Consider the following 21,053-nt stretch of genomic DNA (forward strand, 5'->3'; position numbering starts at 1 on the left):
GGTCTTTCAGTTTATGTGTACATTATTTTGCTCCAAGTTATCTTCCCAGTTTTGGTTTCTCCTCACTATTCTGGAGGTATAAGTTGTTGTCAGGTCTCTGTCCAAACTGTTTCTTTTCTCTTGCACGTTAAGGCAAATAAACTTGTAGGGAATTTCCAGTGTTTTCATTTTTTTTTCAACTCTCGACAGTTAAGATTCTTTGCTTTGATTGGAATGCTATTCGCAGAGATGAAGTCTTGCACTTATTTATATCAAATTCCCCCCATGCTGTTTTATAATGTTCCTTTCACACTGTTTTGTTGAAACTGACAGTGTGCAAGAGATAAACACCACCGCACACATCTTTGTATCGGAACCTACCTGGTGTAACTCTGCAAGTTTACATGGTGTTTTATCTACAAAATTACCCTTCCTTTTTTATGTACCTACAGGGTTTTTACTATACTGTAAAACCTCAATCCTCCCTTTTAATTATTCAAACTGCACTGGTTGAATATAGCATTCTTTTGCACAGTGTGCCATGAATGAGAAAATTCTATTTCTACTTTGAAAGAAAGAGTGCATTTATATGATAAGTTTCACAACATTCCAAAAAGTTTAACAGTCATTTAACACTTTTGAAGTGTAGTTGGTGTGCAGTCAATTTGAACACAAAAGCCATGTATTAATGACCAGGTTAGTGATGATGGTTGAGGGATATTGATTGGTGAGTCTACTAGGGAAAGCTCTCCGGCTCATCTTCAAAATGATACCATGGAATCTTTTGCATCCACTTGAGTGAGTGACAGATCTTCAGATTAGCATCTCGACTGAAAAACAACATCTCAAACTGTTGCGCCAGAATATTGAATTCTAATTTTGTTGTAGATTATACATTTTAAAAGGTTAAACATGATAAGGGTAATTAGCCATATTCCTTAAAAGACCCCTCTCCATTAAAGAGAGAGAGACAGACAATTAGTTGTATATTGCAAAACTGTACGTGAACTTGTATCTAAGAGGAAGCTAGATTATTATGTGAGAAAGAAGGGAATAAAAGAGAGCAGGAGAAATTCCATTTGGAGCATAGATACTGGTGTGGGGTAGTAAGGCTAGGAGCTCTAGTACTCTAAACCCATAGTAATTTAAATGTAATTTAATTTATAAACCCACAGCTGTTAAACAGTCAATTTTCAATATAACAGAAAATGCTGCAAATCACAGCGGGTCAGGCAGCATCTGTAGGGATAGATCAAGCTAATGTTTTGTGTGTAGATGACCCTTCATTAGCACTCTGACCCGCTGTGATTTCTAGCATTTTTTTGTTTTCACTACAGATTCCAGCAATGCAGTAATAAACTGCTTTAGCTTTGGGCAGAGTGAGGGACACAGAAAGCACAGCTGTCATAGCTTGTAACAGAAGACCTCTCTGCCCATGTGTACACAGACGATAAATGAGTATTTTATCCTGTATTTTACACAAACCTACGAGAGAATTTCATATCAAACCAAGCACGGTCTTATAAAAGCCTACACATTATCTAACAAAAACATATGCCATACTTACACAAGTTAGACAATGGAACAGACACCTTCTTAAAAATATAACCACTGCTGATATAAAGGTTAGCAGAGTTTACAAAGTTGACTCTCTTTTTTTCTTTCAAAACTACATTTTATCCTTCAATAGCTCAGACAAGAGTCATATGCCATCCAGCAGATGGACACTTGATGCACACCTTCTGAAATATATACCATCTCACTAGCACTTTGTTGTACTTACATTTCAATTCCTGACACTCTAACGCATCCATTTTCAAAATCCCAAACTGATTCTTCTTAACTCCCTTCCTGCTGGTATTTCACTCTAGAAAATGTCATCCTGGTGTCACTGAACATGACTTTTTTTGATTTTAGCTTGCTTTCTCTTCTACTTTTAGCAACTATGGTAATGTTCAACACTGTGGAACTTGACCTTTCATCTGCGTTGTTCAACATTCCACAAAAAAGGACTTACAGAAATATAAAATCTTATCAAAAACTGCACTTATTTAGCAGATCGTCAAAGTTGTCGTCATAAACTTAAATGTTATCATTTTAATCACTGTCCATGCTGATACCTTGATAAAAATACAATTGTATCTTATGAAAACTTAATTGCTACGGACTGTTTCAGAGATAATAGGAACTGCAGATGCTGGACAATCTAAGATAACAATGTGCAGAGTTTGATGAACACAACAGGTCAAGCAGCATCATAGGAGCAGGAAGGCTAACGTTTCGGGCCTAGACCGTTCTTCAGAAATTTTCTGAAGAACGGTCTAGGCCCAAAACGTCAGCTTTCCTGCCCCTATGATGCTGCTTGGCCTGCTGTGTTCATCCAGCTCTGCACCTTGTAATCTCCGCTATGGATTGTGTTTACTGCTTCAAAAACATCCAAAAGAAAATTGAATAGAAAATCTGAATAGAAATTGACTTTTAAAATTAACAAACAATATTTCATTTGAGTCTTTAAAAAAATCAGTTATCTACACTAACTCTTAATTAATGTCTATCCTGTTTCTGACTACATCTTGGCCAGAAAACATGTGACCCCTTTATTAATTCTCACCAGACTGAATTTGCAACTGATACAGTGTAATTCTAATCCAGTTTGAAGTTGCATTTAAAAAGCATTTGCAATACCAATTGAACCAAATGAAATTTCATAAGTATGCTCTATGCTCTATTTTTCATTTTATTAATACATGAATGTTTGAATTATGCTAGCATTAAAAAATAATTGCTGGAGCGAATGTAGCTACCAAATAAGGGGAGGTGATCCCTTAGTGATATTATCATTGGACTGTTAATCCAGAGCCTCAAGCAGTACTCAAGGGACCCAGATTTGAATCCTGCCGTGGCAGATTGTGGAATTTATGTTCAGTTAAAGGATAAAGTGGAATTAAGAGTCTAATGATGACGATGAATCCATTGTTGATTCTCAGGAAAACACCATCTGGTTCACTGATGTCCTTTAGGGAAGGTATCTGCCATCCTTACCTGGTCTGGCCTACATATGACACCAGACCAACAGAAATATAGAATCCCTACAGCATGGAAGCAGGCCATTGAGCCCACACCAACCCTCTGGAGAGCACCCCATCCAGACCCTTCTCCCTACACTAACCCTGTAATTCCCATGGCCAATCCACCTAACCTTCATCTCCTTTGCAACAATGGGAAATTTAGCATGGCAAGTCCATCTAACCTACACATATTTGGACTGTGGGAGGAAACCCATAGAGTCACATGGAGAATATGCAAACTCGACACAGACCGTCACTTGAGGTTGAAATCGAACCTGAGTCGCTGGCACTCTGAGGCAGCAGTGCTAACCACTGGTTTGTGGGTGATTCTTACCTGCCCTCTGTGCTATTAGGGATAGGCAATAAATGCTGCCTGGCCAGTGACACTCTCATCCCATGAATGAAAGAAAAGAAAACAAGGTTTCACAGATAGGAATGTGTCAGTGACCAGATTATCTGTTTAAATGATCGTTTTGAGAATACAAAATGGCTAAGACACTCAGGAGAGCTGCTTTTTTTAAAAAGTACCATGGGATCTTTTATTTCCACTTGAGAAGGAAAATATTTCAGTCTCATCTGAAAGACAGCATTTCCAAAAGTACTAGTTTCCCACTAGTACCAGACTAATGGGTCAGTCTAAATACGTTGAGGATTGGGAGGCTGCAATTAAAGTTGCATTACTGAATGAGTCAATAAAAAAAGCTGTTTGTGTTCCTGTCAACTATAATCCAGACATTAAAACATAGTTTTAATCTCTGATAACCTTAAACTTGTAATGAAAGGTTGGTTTCTATTTATCAAAACCACACTATAATTCAGTTAATCCGAGAGGAAGGTTGAGCACTGTAATAATTTGTACTTGTGCATTCAAATGAAAGGTCATCAGCCTGAAACATTAGCTCACTTTCTCTCTCCACAGATGCTGTCTGATCAGTTGAGTGCTTTCACCATTTACTCAGTATGGTGTTTTTTATTTCAGATTTCCAGTATCTGTATTATTTTGCTTTTGCTCTTCCATTTCTGATATATGATATTCACAGGAGCCTAATCAAACAAAAGAGCCAAAGAAGGAGAGAAGGGAGGGGTGTTTAATACCTTGGTTAGAAGTAGGTTTTATTCTGGAGAAGGGGTTTTAAAGGAAGATGGAGAGGGATGATTAATTTGAGCGAGGGAATTTCAAAGCTTAGAGCCATAATGAGGTTAACGGAATGAAGAATGAGGAACAGGCCGGGGCTGAAGGAAGATAAAGATGTTGAAAAGTTGTAGGGATTGAGTTGACTATGGAGAGAAAAAGGGGCTAGACCATGAAGGGCTTTGAACACAAGGCTGAGACTGTTAAATTGGAGGCATTAGGAATCAGGCTTAATCCCTAAACAATTCCCCTATCCAGATAACCCTTAATTCTAACATTGCTGCAATAATGTTATCCTTACCAATGCTATAATTATTTCAGTGAGCAAGTGGCTAATCTACGAAACATCATCCCCAGGGATAAGGAGACAGTGAACAGAAATAAAGTTGATACATTCAAGTGAAAGTTAGATTTTTTTTGTCAGAAGTTAATATTTGTGATGATGTAAACTAGTAATTTGAGAATGTAGCAATGTAACATGCTCTGCTAGAAGAGATGAATTTGGGTCTGTGTTTCCCACCATTGAGAGCATTCCTTGTCTCATGAGTGGGTCTGGCTCAGACTTATTAATAGAGATAAATTATTGTGAGTAGTCAATATGTCCATGAGAATTATACCAAGCTGGTAGAATCTACCAAAATGGTGGAATGCTAACGAGATGGACCTTGGTCTTCCTTCATCTAACAATTCCTAGTTTAATACCTCAAAACATGGCAACAGTTTTCCTTAAACCCTCCCAATTCCCAGAAACATTTTTCCCACCCAAGTGAGAAAGCTGCCAGTAAGAAGGAAATCAGTATTTACTTGGAAGGAACATAGATGCCAACACATATTTAAAGGAACTTAAAATGATTTGGGAAACTAGACACATCTTTTATTCAGGATTCAATTGGGCTACAATTTAATAGCAATGCCATTGGAAAGTGCATACTCAGGCCAGAGATGACAAGGTGTAGAGCTGGATGAACATAGCAGGCCTAGCATCATCAGAGGAGCAGGAAGGCTGATGTTTCGGACCTAGAGCCCAAAATGTCAGCCCTCCTGCTCCTCCAATGCTGCTTGGCCTGCTGTCTTCATTCAGCTCTACACCTTGTTAACTCAGATTCTCCAGCATCTGCAGTTCCTACTATTTCTTGCATACTCAGGCCATATTATTTTAAATCAGCTCTGTATCGGTTCTGATCTCCTCCAACTGCCAGGTCACCCCTGCACATCTTCTGATTTCAACAAACACTCCCAAGAGAGTCACAATCACAAAACCATGAGCCAGAATTTGCTGGCACAGGCATCTTATGTTATTCTGATAACATGATGCTAAGGGAGAAGGAAACAGGTGAACTGTAGTCAAAACAGGTTGAGAGAAAAAAGTAAAGCGAGAGAAAGCTTGGAAGGAATAGTCTATGACATGCAGGGCTGAATCTTCAGCTATAAAGTGTTTCCTTCCTTGAGTCTATTGAATGGATTGCCAGAAAATAAATCTCATTTTAAAAAGAGCCTTAGGTAGTTAAATGCTGGACCTAACTTGCTGCAGCTAATTTAATTCATTTTAAATTTGTCCTAACACTTGCTGGAAGTTTGATGGGCGCCAGGTCACATTTTCATGAGGCTGACATCCAAGTGGGGCAAATTATCCAGCTATTTGTGGTAATTCACAAAAACTCCACTTCACTACAGTTGCTGCTTTTTCTCTGTGTAACAACGAGGAGCACTTTAAATTTAACTTTGTTCCCACAACTTCTAAAGCAGATGGAAAGACACGGACAAATGAAGGCTTTTAAATGGTAAATGAGTGGGTTGTTATATTACAGACAACAAAGTGCGGAGCCGGATGAACACAGCAGGCCAAGCAGCATCCCAGGAGCACAAAAGCCAATGCCTCGGACCTAGACCTCTCTGATGAAGGGTCTAGGCCTGAGGCGTCGGCTTTTGTGCTCCTGGGATGCTGCTTGGCCTGCTGTGTTCATCTGGCTCCGCACTTTGTTTTCTTGAATTCTCCAGCATCTGCAGTTCCCATTATCTCTGGGTTGTTATATTAGATTGTTCTACATTAATCTCTATAATTAATGCCAGCATTTCTAAGTTAAATTTTGTAAGCTAGTGGATTTCCAATTAATTATTAATTCCCCATTTCAAGGTATACTTACATGATAATTTTCAAACTGTCTTTTAGATGCGTTAGGACTACTGTTTTAGGACATTGGGTTAGCTCAATGATCTGCTTGCTCGTTTACAATGCAGGATGATGCCCACAACATGGGTTCAGTTCCAACTAATGTAACTGTGAAGGTCCCACCTTCTCAACCTTGCCTGTCACATGAGGCAAGTTAGCCCTCAGATTAAACCACCACTAATCATCTCTCTCTAATGGGAGACTGGCACTATGGTGACTTTACCAAACAATATTTTAAACACAGGGACCATTGGATGAATCCTGTTAAGAAAGTGACAGTGAGGGACAGCTGTTAAGTGGTTACAAATTTACTTTGGTCACAGATGCATCCAATGAACAGGATTCATTCACCTGCCTACCTCAGTTCAGCAACAAGCTAACTTTGGATTCAATGAATGAATGTATAGTGATAGATTAATACAATGAAAGAGGAGTGGGTGAGGCAAAGACCCTGTGAAAGGCAGCCAGCATGATTGAGTGAAGCAGGCATGGTGAGAATCTTCGTAGAGAAGCAGATAGATTGGCAGCAGACCTAATACTCAGGACATGAACAGTCTGTCTGAAACTTGTTGATTTTGACCAAGTGTTGCAGGCTGGCACATTACAATGTCCAGGACTATGTGCTACAATAAAGCTTGGGGCAACTACTGCCAAGGTGCAGTGGGGAAAGACCACTGTCTGGGGTTTTCCTGCTGAAGGTAAATGGGGCTCCATTCAGTTAACAGACCCTCCTAGTGCTTCAAATGCATGGAAATACAGTCTTGTATATGTAAGACGTGTCCTTGGTTTGTTTGGATACAGTCAAACTCCAGTGTGAGTTTACATGATATGCTACCATATAGAACCCAAACTGCATTTGTGCCAATGCGTATATACAGAGATACTTATTATGAATATAGTATATTTTTGAAATTTAAAAATAAACAGGAGTCCATATTCTCTTAAGTTAAAGTATACTTGGGGAGCTCTAGCCCTTGATATTGCACTATCTAGGAAATCCTTGACACTCCTGGCTGTGTGGACAACTATGTGTGCAGGAGATGCCAATTTTGGACCTTGAACAGTAGTTGGGGCTCAGAACAGTGCATTCAGAAGGATGAGAGGTGCAATATAGCATATCTCAGGATCTGCAGCTTATGGAGGTGCACACAGAGAGGGAATGTGTGGCCACCAGTCAGAAGAAGGGAACCAGATAGATAGAGATGGAACCCGCAGAATACATATCACATGCAAAGTGAATTTTAGGCTTGGGAAATGATAAGAGTGAGGCCAGCTGTGGACAAAGCCATGGCACTGTGTGTAGTCCAGCTGCTCAGCGGAGGCAGAGAAGTGTGGAAGAGTATTCATTTCTGATGGGAGTAGATAGACACTTCTGCAACTGTCAGCGTGACTCCAGGATATCAAGTTGATTCCCATGTGCTAGAGTCAAGGATGTCACAGAAGCTGCGTGGCTTTCAGAAGTGGGAGGGTGAATAGATGAAGGTTGTAGTCAATGTTGGCACCAATGACATAAAAAGAAACAGAAATAAGATGCTGCAAGCAGACTTTAGGCACTTAGGTAGGAAATTGAAAAGCAGGACTTCAAAGGTGGTAATCACCAGATTACTCCCAGTGCTCTCCAGCCATGAACATTGTAATAGAAGGATAGAGCAGATGGTTGTGTAGCTAGACAAATGGTACAGGACCTTGAGGCATCGGAATGGTTTCTTTGGGGTTGAGAACAGTACAAGTTGGGGAGGTTATATCTGAACTGAAACATGATCAATATCCTTGTGGGGAGTTTTCCTAATGCTCTTGGGGTGGACTTAAACCAGGCTGGCAAGGGAGTTGGGATTCTGACAAGTAGTTCAAATGGAAGAGAAGCTGTTACAGGATTAGAAGTTAAAATGTGAGGAAGTGAGTCCAGAAGGCGGAGGTAACATTGTCTAGCTCAGAAAGAAGTAAGTGTCTCAGGTCAAATGGAATATATATTTAATGCAAGGCATCTGAAGAACACTACATGTAGTCACGTGAGAATATCATATCGTAACCATAACCAAGACCTGGTGGAAAGACTGGCTGGATTGACAGCTCAACTTACCTGGTTATAGGGCATTCAGGCAAGATAGAGAGCAGGACAGAATGGGAGCAGTTGCGGGGGTGGGGGACATTACAGTATTGATCAAAGAATCAAGAATAGCAGTGAGGAAGGATGACACCTTGAAAAGATCACCATGTGAGGCCACATAGGTAAAAATAAACATATAAAAAGGACAAGCATACCATTGGGTTTGTATTATTGGCACCCAAACAGTCAGGAAGAAATAGAGGATCAAATATGAAAACAAATTTGGGAAGTATAGAAATAATAAGGCAATAATAGGGATTTTAAGTGCCCAATGTTAACTGGGATAGTTTTAGTGGGCAAGGCAGAGAGGGAAGCAAATTATTAAATTGTGTCCAGGAGAACATTTTTAGTGAATATGAATAAGGACCAATAAGGAAAGCAGCAATTCTGGACTTAATATTTGGAAATGGGCCCAGGAAGGTGAAAGACATATCAGTAGGCAAGCATTTTGGAAATAGTGACCATAACTGCTGGACATGCACATGGACAGCAGTGAATTGAGGGGAATGTAGGTTAGGTTATTTTACTTTATTTTTGGATTAGGATTATTCCATGGCACAACATCGTGGGCCGAAGGGCCTGTACTGTGCTATACTTTTCTATGTTCTATGTTCTAATATCCCTTCAGTTATAACTCAGTTAGATTGTGAATAGAATAAAAGTTTAAAACTGGGAGAAGGCTCATTTTGCTAAGGTAAGATATGATTTGAGACAACTGGATCAAGAGCAGATAAAACTGTGTCAGAGCAGTGGGAGGTACGCAAGGAGAAATAGCAAGAGTAGGTTCCCATAATGCCAAAGGGTGAGACCAAGACTGGAGAACCCTAAATGCCAAGGGACATAAAGGTCAGGATTAAGAAAGAAAAGAGAAGTTTATGGCAGATACTGAGGGATCAATACATCAGAATCCCTAAAGCAATATTAAAAGTGTGGGGTGTTATTAATAAAGGAAATTAGAAAGCAAGAAGAGTGCTTGAGAAATCATTGGCAGTTACAATAAAGGAAAACCCGAAGTGTCTCGTTTTTATTTACATAAAGATGAAGAGAATAAGTAGCAAAAGAGTAAAACCATAGTTAGTGGACCTGGAAGACATAGGTACATTCCTCAATGAATACTTTGCATTGGTCTTGACAATGGAAAAAGGACAAAGCACGTGTGAACATCAGAGTGGAGGACTTGCAAATATAATAATAAATTGACAAAGAGAGAAAGGAAAGGGAAATAGCAGATGACTTAGCAGCCATAAAATTGGATTAATCTGCAGGGCTGGATAAGATAAGGCTGTTGAGCGAAGCCAGAGAGGAAATATCAGAGGTGCTGGCGGGAATTTTCAAAACGCTTCTGGCACAGGTGAGGTCCCTATTATTAAAAATAAGAGGAATCTGTGGATCAGGAATAAAGAGGCCTGTCAGTCTAATCTCAGTGGCGAGGAAGTTATTAGAAAAAGAATTCTGTGGGAAAGAATGTATCTGAGTTGGACAGACATGGAATAATCAGGGATCAGGGGTAATCAGGAATTGTCAGCATGGATTGGTAAAAGGGAGGTCATGTTTGAGGAGGTAGCCAAAAGTATTGATGAGGGTGATACATTTGATATGGTCTACGTGGACTTTAGAAAGGCGTATGATAAAGTGCCACATGGCAGACTGGTCAAGTAATAACCCTTGGGATTCAATTAAAAGTGGCATGTTGGATCCAAAATTGGCTGAGATGTTGGGAGCAGAGGGTGATTTTAGAGTGATGTTTCTGTGACTGGCGGGCCGTTTCCACTGGGCTTCAGCAGGGTTTGGTGCAGGGCCCTTGCTCCTTGTGGTATACATTAATGATTTGGATTAAAGTCTAGGGGATATGATTAACAAGCTCATGGATGAGATGAAAATTAGTGAGGTGGTAAATAATGAGGAAAATAGCCATAAGCTGCTGGAACATATCAAAAGGATATCAGTGCACCTGTCAGCTGGGCAGAGCAATGGCAAATGTATTTCTCCTCTGAGAAGACTGAGAAAATGCTCTTGGGATGGGCTAACATGCCACGAGTTTAAACAATGAATGGTAGGACCTTGCAAAATATTGAAGATCAGAGGGACCTTCGTGTACATATGGTGAGATTGCTCAAGGTAGTGGGGAAGATAGATGAGGTTAAGAAGGCGTATGGCATACTTGCTTTTATTAGCTCAGGCAAAGAATACAAAAGCAAGAGATTATACTGCAACTGTGTAAAACACTGATTGGGCCTCAACTTGAGAATGTTGCACAGTGCTGGCCATCACATTAAAGGAAAGATGTTATTCCACTAGAAAGGGTGCAGAGGAGATTAACCAGGATGCTGCCTGGGCTGAAGAGTTTGAGATATGAGGTCAGATTGGATAGGCTAGGGTTAGTGGTTCAAGAAAACAGCTCATCACCACCTACTCGTGGGAAATTTAGGAAACAGAATAAATTTTGGAGTTTCCCATGAGCAATTTTTTAAAAAAGAACTGAGCGAAGGAAAACACACGGTGAAATTTCTAAGAATGGGAGCTGGATTTGCAAATTGCTTTTTTGTTAAATCAACCAAACTGGGGACATAAATCCCACAACTAGACAAAGAAACACAGTGGAAACACAGAGATGGCGGAGCGTGGAGCTGGATAAGCACGGCAGGCCAAGAAGCATCATAGGAGCAGGAAAGCTGATGTTTCAGGCCTAGACTTTGTTAGGGACGGCATGCTGTCTCAGTGGTTAGCACTGCAGCCTCACAGCACCAGGGACCCGAGTTCGATTTCAATCTCGGGCGACTGTCTGTGTGGAGTTTGCACATTCTCCCTGTATCTGCGTGGGTTTCCTCTGGGTGCTCCAGTTTCCTTCCACAGTCCAAAGATGTGCAGGCTGGGTGGATTGGCCATACTAAATTGCCTGTAGTGTTCAGTGGTGTGTGGGTTATGGGGGATGGGTCTGGGTGGGATGCTTCGAGGGGTGGTGTGGACTTGTGGGGCCGAAGGGCCTGTTTCCACACTGCAGGGAATCTAATCCTATGTATTTCCCTTGGAGCAAAGAAAGTTGAGAGGGGACCTGGTAGAGATCTATAAAATATGAGGTGCATGGATAGGGTAGGTAGGAAGACACTTCTTCCAAAAGCAGAGGGGTCAATAACTAGGGGGCATAGATTTAAGGTAACAGGGAGAAGGCCAAGGAGAAATGTTTAATTTAAGGAGAAATGTTTTCAGTCAAGTATTAGGAGTCTGAAACCCATTGCCTTAAAGAGTTAGAAATTCTTGTCACGTTGAAGCAGCCATAGCCTTCAGCACTATATACCAAAAGCTGAAAAATGAGGTTAGTGTAGTCAGATCTTTGTTGGCTGGCACAGACATGAAGGGCCAAATGGCCTCTTGCTGTGCTGTACACATCTATAAGTCTGTGATGCAATATTCTGGCAGAGATATCAAATACTTCTCATAGCTTTGTATTAAAATATATCTTATTTATCCCAACATCAACTATCCTTCAAGAGTTAAGATTGCAGTCAAGTACCTATCACACTTGTTAACAAAGAATTAACTAAATAGATTGATTATTTATTGTTTGGAGAACAAAATTATGCACATTCATGATCTGCTCAGTAAATGCATTTGTCAACTGTTTTAATTCACTTCTTTATTTCAATTTCCTTCCTGTCTTCTCCAGAACCCCTCAGGGTACTTCTACATACCTGTCCCCGACCTTGCCCAGCACAATGTCACCACTGAATTACCTTTATCTAGTACTGGTCCAAAGATAGCCAGATTGTCATTGACCGTGGTGCAGTTCCATCTCCTACCCCTGAACTGATGCTGACACTCCTGGATTCCGATCTTGACCCCCTCAGCTACGCTGGGCATGATCTCAATGTAGTTCCTGCAGAAGCGAAGTTGCTTCGGAACAAGGCCAGGGATACTACCGCACAGGATGGGCTGCGAGCCAAGAGACGAGTACTGGTGTCCCAGTGCCAGAGACCTGGATAAGACAAGAACTGGTTAACACAGTCCATTCCACTTTAAGGAGTTGTTAATCTTGAAAACAAACACTAAATATTAAAAAAATCTTGGCCTTCATTCTTACATCATACTCATTAAAGTTTTGGCCCTTCCATTGCGTTCTTTGGACCTTATTACCTGTATAATGGATTGAATGGCTTCTTGTATTGTACTGCATTTCATTGTGCCTCCTAATTGTTTTACAGCTAAAATATATTATCTTGTGGTAAGAAATCTCTCTCCTTGCATCACAAGATTAACTTTTATAAATTATTTTTATACGATGTCAAGTATCTGCAGATTAAGTGAATCCCCATGCGCAAATTAGCTAATAAATAGCACACCAAGGTGAAATTGCATTTCTCTTTTTCTACTGTGATGACTAACCCGGCCAGAGATGTTTCTATAGGACTCATTGCTTGGTTGATCTGCTGGTAGTTTTTTTTTAGTTGGTAAACTTCTTCGTATTAGCCTTGTTCCTGTGCTGTGAAATACTTTTTCAGATTTTTTTAATTGGAGTGAGCATCATCATATTTATGTTGAGTTTAAAACAATAATACAAACATTCTCACACTGACAGTCAAGTCACAGAATACTACAGGATGTACCGATAAGAGGAATTTATAGTTTTAATCAAAAAGGCACAAACTGCGGCAGTATCTTGATTAGCAACTTCAATCAAACCAGTTTTTGTGACTAATACAAAAGTAAAACTCTGCACCATCAAAATGTCACAGCATCATAGAGTAGGTGCAGGACAAAAGAAAGTTATTCAGCCTAATGTATCAATGCTGGCTCTCTGAAGGACCAAGTTACATTTGCTTGGTTCGTTCAACCCTGCACATTCTTCCTTTTCATAGAGAAATCCAATTCTTTCTCGAATGCCTCGACTGAACTTGCTTCTACTGCTCTCTCAAGCAGAGCATTTCATATCCTAACTGCTCCCTTGTGAAAATGTTTCTTCTCTTATTGACATGGCTTCTTTGGCCTGTTACCTCAAATCTATTTGAATCCTTTCATCAAGGAAAAAGTTTCTCCCTACGTACCCTGTCCACCCCTCACAATTTTGAACTTCTCAATCACATCTCCTCTTAAACATTTCTTTTCCCAGGAACAGAGTCCCAGCTGCTAGCTAGTGCTTAGTTGTGTAGTGTCCCTTTCTCTGAGTCAGAAGCTCAGAATTTCTATCCTATTCCACAACTTGATTGTTAAGGAACATGCTTTTGTAATATGGACAAACATGTTGCATGTCAACTTGGAATTCCTTCCAACATTCCAACATACCCCAATGGTCTATTTAAAGCAAGGGGAAGGAGGTTTGGAGGAGATGTGAGGAGAAACATTTTCACCCAGAGGTTGGTTGTGAATCTGGAATCCACTGCCTGTAAGTGTGGAAGTGGCAGAAAACTTCATAACATTTAAGAAGTATTTGAATGTGCATTTGAAATGTCAAAGTATATAAGGTGATGGGGCCAAGTGCTGGAAAATGGGATCAGGTGGTTATTTTTGACTGATGAGGACATGATGGGCCGAGGGGCCTTTTTCTATGCTGTAAATCTCTACAAAACTAATGGTGGATGGAAAGAGTGAGGGATATTCCAAATCACCCATTTCTGTCTATAGCTCTGAATTGCAACATATGCGTAAATGTGCATGTTGCCACAGTAGCTCAAATACATTGGAGTGGGAGTTTTATAGGTTGGCTCAATGACTAGAGCTCTGTTGTGGGTTAATTTGGCACCAATAGTGCATGGTACAGTCCCTGCTCTGACTGTGATGGATTTCCAACCTTCCTCCTTGCCCAGACCTGTAATGGAGATCATGATACTCTGGGTCAGACCTGCCTTTGGACAGTGATCTCAAAGATGCCTGAAGTTCCTCATTCCTGGGACCATTTTTGTGAATTTTAGTTTGATCTCGCTTTAATGGCCTTGACATCTGACCTAAAGTGTGCCAACCAGAACTGGATACAGTGTTTGAATAATATAGCCTTTATTGTCACATGCACATGAAGGAATGCAGTGTAAAGTTTATAATGTTGCCGTTTCGTGTCATCTTAGAAACAGGGGACTGAGGTATAGATATTTTTAAGTGTAGTTACAGAGTAAAAATGTAGATTAACATGAGAACAGCTGAAAAAGTCAGAATGATCATAAGTGACAATGTACTTAAGTTCTAGTCTGTGCCTACCAGGCCCGGACCATATGACCATGCTGCCTCCATATGCCAGCCTCCATATAGACCTTGCTCCACTACCATGCTGGGAATTGGCCCGTTTGCTCTGGTCAGTGGCAGGACTTTGCCCATGCTCATTCTGCTTGGGATTTGGCCTGTGCTTGCTCCGCTGCGGGTCTTGCCCCATTCACTGTGCCATGGGACTCGGCCCATGCTCGCTGTGATGCCGGAGTCGGCCCACGCTACCTCTGTCGTGCGATTAGCACAAGATTTGCATAACCTTGCTCTTGTACTCCATGCCCCTACTAACAAACCTAGGATATTGCATTTTTATTAAGCACAGGCTCAATTTGTCATGCTACCTTCAGTGCTTTATTCACATATAAACCCAGGTCCCTCTGCACCTGCACCCGCTTTAGCATTGCTTTTTTAATAATACTTTCTCTCCGTGTTCTTCTCAGTAAAAATAATCACTTAACACTTCTGTGGATTGAATTTCTTCTGCCACTTGCCCATCCATTCCACTAATCTGTCTACATTATTTCAAGTTTCATGTGATGTGCCAGCTTTGTAATTATGCCCTCGCTGCAATCCTGGATCTGACTGCCAGATTTATGTTGCAATGTGGCTAGGGACTAATAGTCTTGTCTTTAGAATAGACAAAAGTGTGAGATCTGCAAACAAAGCCACAAAGTTCCATGGTTTTAAGCAAGCAGTTTAGAACTCTGATACATAGAATTCACTTATAAAACACACAATTAACATTGGTAAGTTTGGATCATGCGTAGTGAAGAACCTTTCCACACTCCCTTGTCCTCCTTGTATCAACTGCCCATGAATTTCATGAGGCATTGCTTGTGTGCTTCTTTCATCCTTGCTCACAGCTGCACTGAAGTATTAGTGGTACATCGCTTCTTCTGGATCCACACAACTCCCAGGACTTTTCCTGAACTGTCACTCCTAAACTTAGCTGCCTTCTAATTGCTAGTTTTTAATTCTAACCACAGAGAATCATTGCGCCGCTCTTGACTTCTCATTGAGTCAAAACCCATTTTGTTCAGTTGTGGTACACCGTTAAAAGGAGAACTGTATACATGACGAGGTCCACATCTCTTTGTCTCTTATACTCATTTAAATGCAGCCTGAAACCTTTGATTTGCTCTTCAGTGACCCTAAACTGCCTGAATGACCTATTAAAAACCTTGTAATGAGGCCCAGCCCTATTGCTGGCCATTATTGCATGGAGCCATTGAGCAACTCCTGGGACTAAGTGTGCTCTAAACATTACAATTTACAGATTGCTGGCTTCCCAAGTACAAGGATACAACAGGACATTTGAGCACATCCTGTGCATTTCAGCGAAAGCAAGTGTCTCAACACTGACCCCTAGGGAGATCCACGATGAACCATGGCGTCCAGGGATGTGCAGATTAGGTGGATTATCCATGGAAAATGCAGGGTTACGGGGATAGGGTGGGTCTGGATGGAATGCTTTTTGCAAGATTGGTGTAAACTTGATGGGCTGAATGGCCTGTTTCCACACTATAGGGATTCAATGAACTGACCATTCTAGCAAAAAAGAAAAATTATCTTTAAATAACCTAAATATTTATTGAAAAGCTAGACCTAGCTCTGAATGATTAAGTAATTCGATGTAATTGCTGTATCAATGTTGTATTTTACTGATGGTCCTTTTGCATGATAATGGCATTAATCCAGACCTTGAATCCCAATCCTGACTTTGTTTAGCCACAGTCTTCAGATTATAATTATATTATTAGATGTAAAGTTAGTTTGGAAAATAAAACAGAAACTGAAAACAGGTGAAATTTGTAATATGGAATCAATTACATGTCTCATTGCCATTCATCCACAAACAGCTCTGTCTCTGTTCTTATACCTGTTGACAACTCCAGCAGGAGCTAATTCACAGAATCAAGCTGTTTTAATATCAATTGATGAAAGCTTAATGTTCTATAAATCCAAACAAAAACATTGATAATTAGCTTGTTTTTCATGTGCCGGAGAGTGTCCAACAAGACATACACAAACTGTTTGTTAATTCGTTATCCATGTCAAAAAGGTTGAAGGATTCATGTCTTCATTCATACTTATCAACAATGCTTTAATACTGTATAATGTTAATTAAATCTAATTACTAATAAATTTAGTCAACAAGATCAGATTTAAAGGTGTGTTTTTACCATAAATACAGCTGACAATTTTCTGTGAACAAAACAAATGCGTTCAGGAATATCTAAAACATGTGATAAATATTCATCAGTAGTAACACGTATAACAACATTTTCACAGGTGGACAGTTCTTTATGTAAATGTGTCATATTGATTAACTATTTATCAGGATTGTCAACAAGTGGTACCATTTCATGGAATGACATTGAATAGTATATGTTTTATTTTGCGCTTTGCAAGTGTGGGCTTGTTGAGTAAGATCTGTTCTTTGCTATTGCGCACAACTGAATAAACAATCCGGAGTGCACTAATCACAAGACGAACAACGAATTTAAGATAAGTACATGATCTTATAGTGTGAACCATTAATGTTTGTTAGCAATATTGCAAATTCATACACTGAGACCCATTCTCAGTAAACAAAAGAGATATTTTTAAACTTTGCATCTTTTTGAATTACCCCGGAGCTTGGGAAGCCTATAGTCCCCGTTTATTTTCCATAGCAACATCTCAACCAATCAAACTCAACTTGTCAACCAAACAGCAACATTTTCTCCAGTAGAATAAATCCTTTAGTTGTTTGAAATTTTGCACTCTTGCATTTGTCCTGATGAGTGCAAGGCAAAAGGTTTCAGCAACATGCTGTCTTTTCAGCAGTATTCAGGTTCCGTACTATGGAGCAACAATGTGTGTTTTATTTACTTCTGCTTCAAATGGGAAAATTGTGTGTAAATGAGGCAGTGACAATGACAGTACTCAGATTATACTTTGTGAAACATTTTGACTGTACTTTAGAAAATGTATTAAGCTGACAGATGGAAAACGAATATTTCATTTTTCTAAACTGCAGGTCCATTTTTCTAAAGCATTGTGATGTTAATAGCACCCCCCTACCTGATTTTACTGGCAGTTAGAAACACAAATATTACAATTATTGACATCTCTCAGAGGGGAGAGAAAGGAAGACAGAGCGACAGAATATCATTTCATTGTTTTTCAAGTTCAAGTCAAAACATTTTGATGAAAATGGACAGCAGGTTTTAAATAGTGGTGAGCAGGATCAGAGCTAGGTTCAATATTCTCTGATTCTTTATTTTAGGCATACTAGGGTAGAGTGGGCTGAAATATTGGGGAACTGGGTGAAAATGAATTAAGAGTGAGCTAATTTAAGAGAGGATAGATTGGAATTTTTTGGAATTTGGTTCAAAGGCCTAGAAGCAGTGGTAGCATTGTTCAGTGATAATGTGTTGTTCAGTGATTGTAAGGGAATGGGGATAGTCACAGTACAAGATGATAGGTCACACAAGGCAATGGGGAAGTGCAACTTGGTAGGAAAGGTGCTTGAGAAGACAGCTGCAGAATAACCACATTTTCTCACCAGTGTCCACCAGAAATTTTGGGCTGCTGCAATCAGTGAGCTATTTGCATTAGGCTCCTCTGTGCTTTCCACTATCTTCCATCTGAAAGGAACAAGAAGGAAGACAAAAGACAGAAGGAAACACAGAAACACAATTAAGAATTAAAATGAGAAGGAGGGAGGGAAGTTGTAATAGATTAGAGGAAGAGAGATACAATAGAGGATTGATATAGAAAAAACTGTTAATACATAAGCAACAGAAAAAGGTGTAAGAAACCACATTCTCTGACCTTAGTATATACTGTATATCACCATACAGGTACAATAGATATATCGAAACAGACATGCATGGATATAATGCATGGATTTAACACACACATTTCTGTACATGTGGATTTAGATACATGTTTACATAGACACATCAATAACATATCCACAAAAACATGGGTATCTCTGCCTCTTTGATACCTGTGTATTTAGAGATAGATACACAGATACCAGCATACAAGTGGATAAGGGATAGATACAGAGCCACACGTATCTACATCTGACCAATCATAAGTGTGCATATGCTTCCTGTGTACAAGTGCTTTCTTTCCTATATTTTGTGGGTTACACTTTTGCATCCATTGTTAAAATAATAAAATTGAATTTCCACTGATGGTCTCATTTTGAAATTAGATTTGTAATTGCTGTACACTGCATTATTATTTCCCTATGAGGCACTCAATGCACTTTTAAGAAATCATCATTTAAATCATTTAAAATCAGTGAAGCTTAAAATTCTGCATTTTTCTACACTGATTAAGAATCCCAGATATTCTATTCACACATAATCGAGATGAAAAGAGATACTGGGAAGTAGCAGATAGCATAACTTTCCATATCATTTATTGATTTATTTGATACAAAATAAGTGCATTGAATGGTGAAACCAAACAAAAGATGTATTTAAAGAAAGTAGATAAGCGGGAACAGAAACAGAGCCAATATGTCTTATCTGGACATGTAGACTCCTGTAGCTTTCCTCGGGGCAAGCAAGTAAGAGTAAGGGGAAATGGATGGAAGGTTAAAAGTGAAATGACTAACAACAGAGAATGGAGAGATGAGGATATACTGGAAAGTTCAAACCAGCAGGCGTGGGCTAGTAATGGGTGGGATTAGATGAGTAGGGTAACAACACCAGTAGCAATATATTAAAGGGTTGGAAGATGAGGAAGTATGAAGAAAATAATTTGAAGACTACCTGAAGTTAAGTGAAGTGTAAAGTCTAGAACAAGTATTGCTGAATGCCAAATTATGTCCAAAACTTCTAACAGAAAATATGCCCTGCAGTTCTTGCTTGCCTTTCCTCTGTCATTCAACATCAACTAACATGTGGTATATGTATACTTATCCCTCATATTTAACTGATATATATCTCTGGACACTGATAAAATTGATAAAAATCATTGATATATATGCTCACTCTCTTAAACATAAGATTGTGCAAAAATGTTAGGCAGGGAAGACCAGATATTTCATTAAACCTGCCCCTTTCAGAATAAGTAGGCTTTTATGTTATTCCCAATATCATCAGTTAGAATTCCGTACTCCAACTCCCCAAATCACCAAAACCCCTGCCACTAGCCATGCTTGGGAGGGGGAAAACTCGGGGTTAACAGCGAATAAACTAATCTGAGGAATTCCTTTTCAGTCTAATCAGGGTTCACATGAAATAATTTGTGATGTGTTCATTGTCTGTAACTCCATAAACAACAACAAATATCTCGCTCGCACACACCCGTGTAGTAGATACTTGGATCCCCGACACCACATACGTACCCACACGCAAACATCTAATAGTTACGCGTAAACGTCCCGAATGTATCATTTCATTTAGTCTGTGTCTCTCTCAAACATACAGAGACACCCATTTTGTTTAAATTTTTAACGAGGTAAATCAGTATAAATCCTACTTCAGTCCTGAAATCTTTTACCAGCCCATGTATTACTCAGTAAACATTTGCAATACTGAAGAACAGCCCAGACCGGAGGCCAGAAAGGTTTACAAAACAGTTGGAGACTTTTGTTGGAACAATATGGGCTCCGTTTTATTATGAGACAGTGAGAACTCTAATTGGTTGGCCTTCAATCATTAAGATATTGGATTTTAGAACAAATTCCCAACTATTGTAGAGGGAAGCAGCACACCAGGGAATTAAAGATGGGATCCTAAGGACAAAGTGAACATTTTTCGACTGCTCATAGAAACAGCAAGGGTAAATACCATCTAATGTACAATGGACACCTTAACCAATCTTCTGGTTGAATGACTAATGTTAAATATGATGATGCCAGTGCAATTGGTTTAGGAAATGAAGCTCTGGCTAATAAAACTAAATCGAGGAGGTTATAAAATATGGTGCAACGTGACCCAGGGTAATCTCTCCCACTTAGAGAGGCGTGCCAGCGGGATATCTTTCCTGGGCGTATCGTTTCAAGAATGAATGCTCAATCAGCACTTCTGCTTAGGAATTAGATTGTGGCTATGTCTTGACCATTTCGCATTACTGACTGCGAAAGCGAGCTTCCGTCACTGCTTTCTCAAAATTGTGCATTTGCCCCATTATAAAAAATGCTTTTCAGATAGATAATTCCGGGCATTAAAGACACAACCGTTTTGATAACACCTCAGTAGCTGCTGGAAACAGCAGTTTTGAAACAATCAGAATTTACAACGGGGCCAGGCTGATACTAATCACGCACTGGTTAGATCGGACTGAGGCCACTGGTGGGAATGTTGACCGACGCTGTCATGTTGTAAGGGTATCTCCCTCGCTCTGACGAGTGCTACTGTAGTAATTCTGCAGTGAACAAACCCGTTTCCAGAGGCAGTG

General features: G+C 39.8%; 1 protein-coding gene across 1 annotated transcript in view; it reads right to left on the bottom strand.

Moving 5' to 3' along the window:
• LOC125466125 (proto-oncogene Wnt-3) overlaps positions 1-21,053 on the bottom strand; it is a 100,677-nt gene that overhangs the window by 63,661 nt on the left and 15,963 nt on the right. The window contains exon 2 of the mRNA XM_048560306.2: positions 12,188-12,429. Coding sequence (XP_048416263.1) covers positions 12,188-12,429 — 242 coding nt within the window. The remainder of the gene's footprint in view (positions 1-12,187; positions 12,430-21,053) is intronic.

Source organism: Stegostoma tigrinum, chromosome 31, assembly GCF_030684315.1.
Source record: "Stegostoma tigrinum isolate sSteTig4 chromosome 31, sSteTig4.hap1, whole genome shotgun sequence".
NCBI classification, from domain to species: domain Eukaryota; kingdom Metazoa; phylum Chordata; class Chondrichthyes; order Orectolobiformes; family Stegostomatidae; genus Stegostoma; species Stegostoma tigrinum.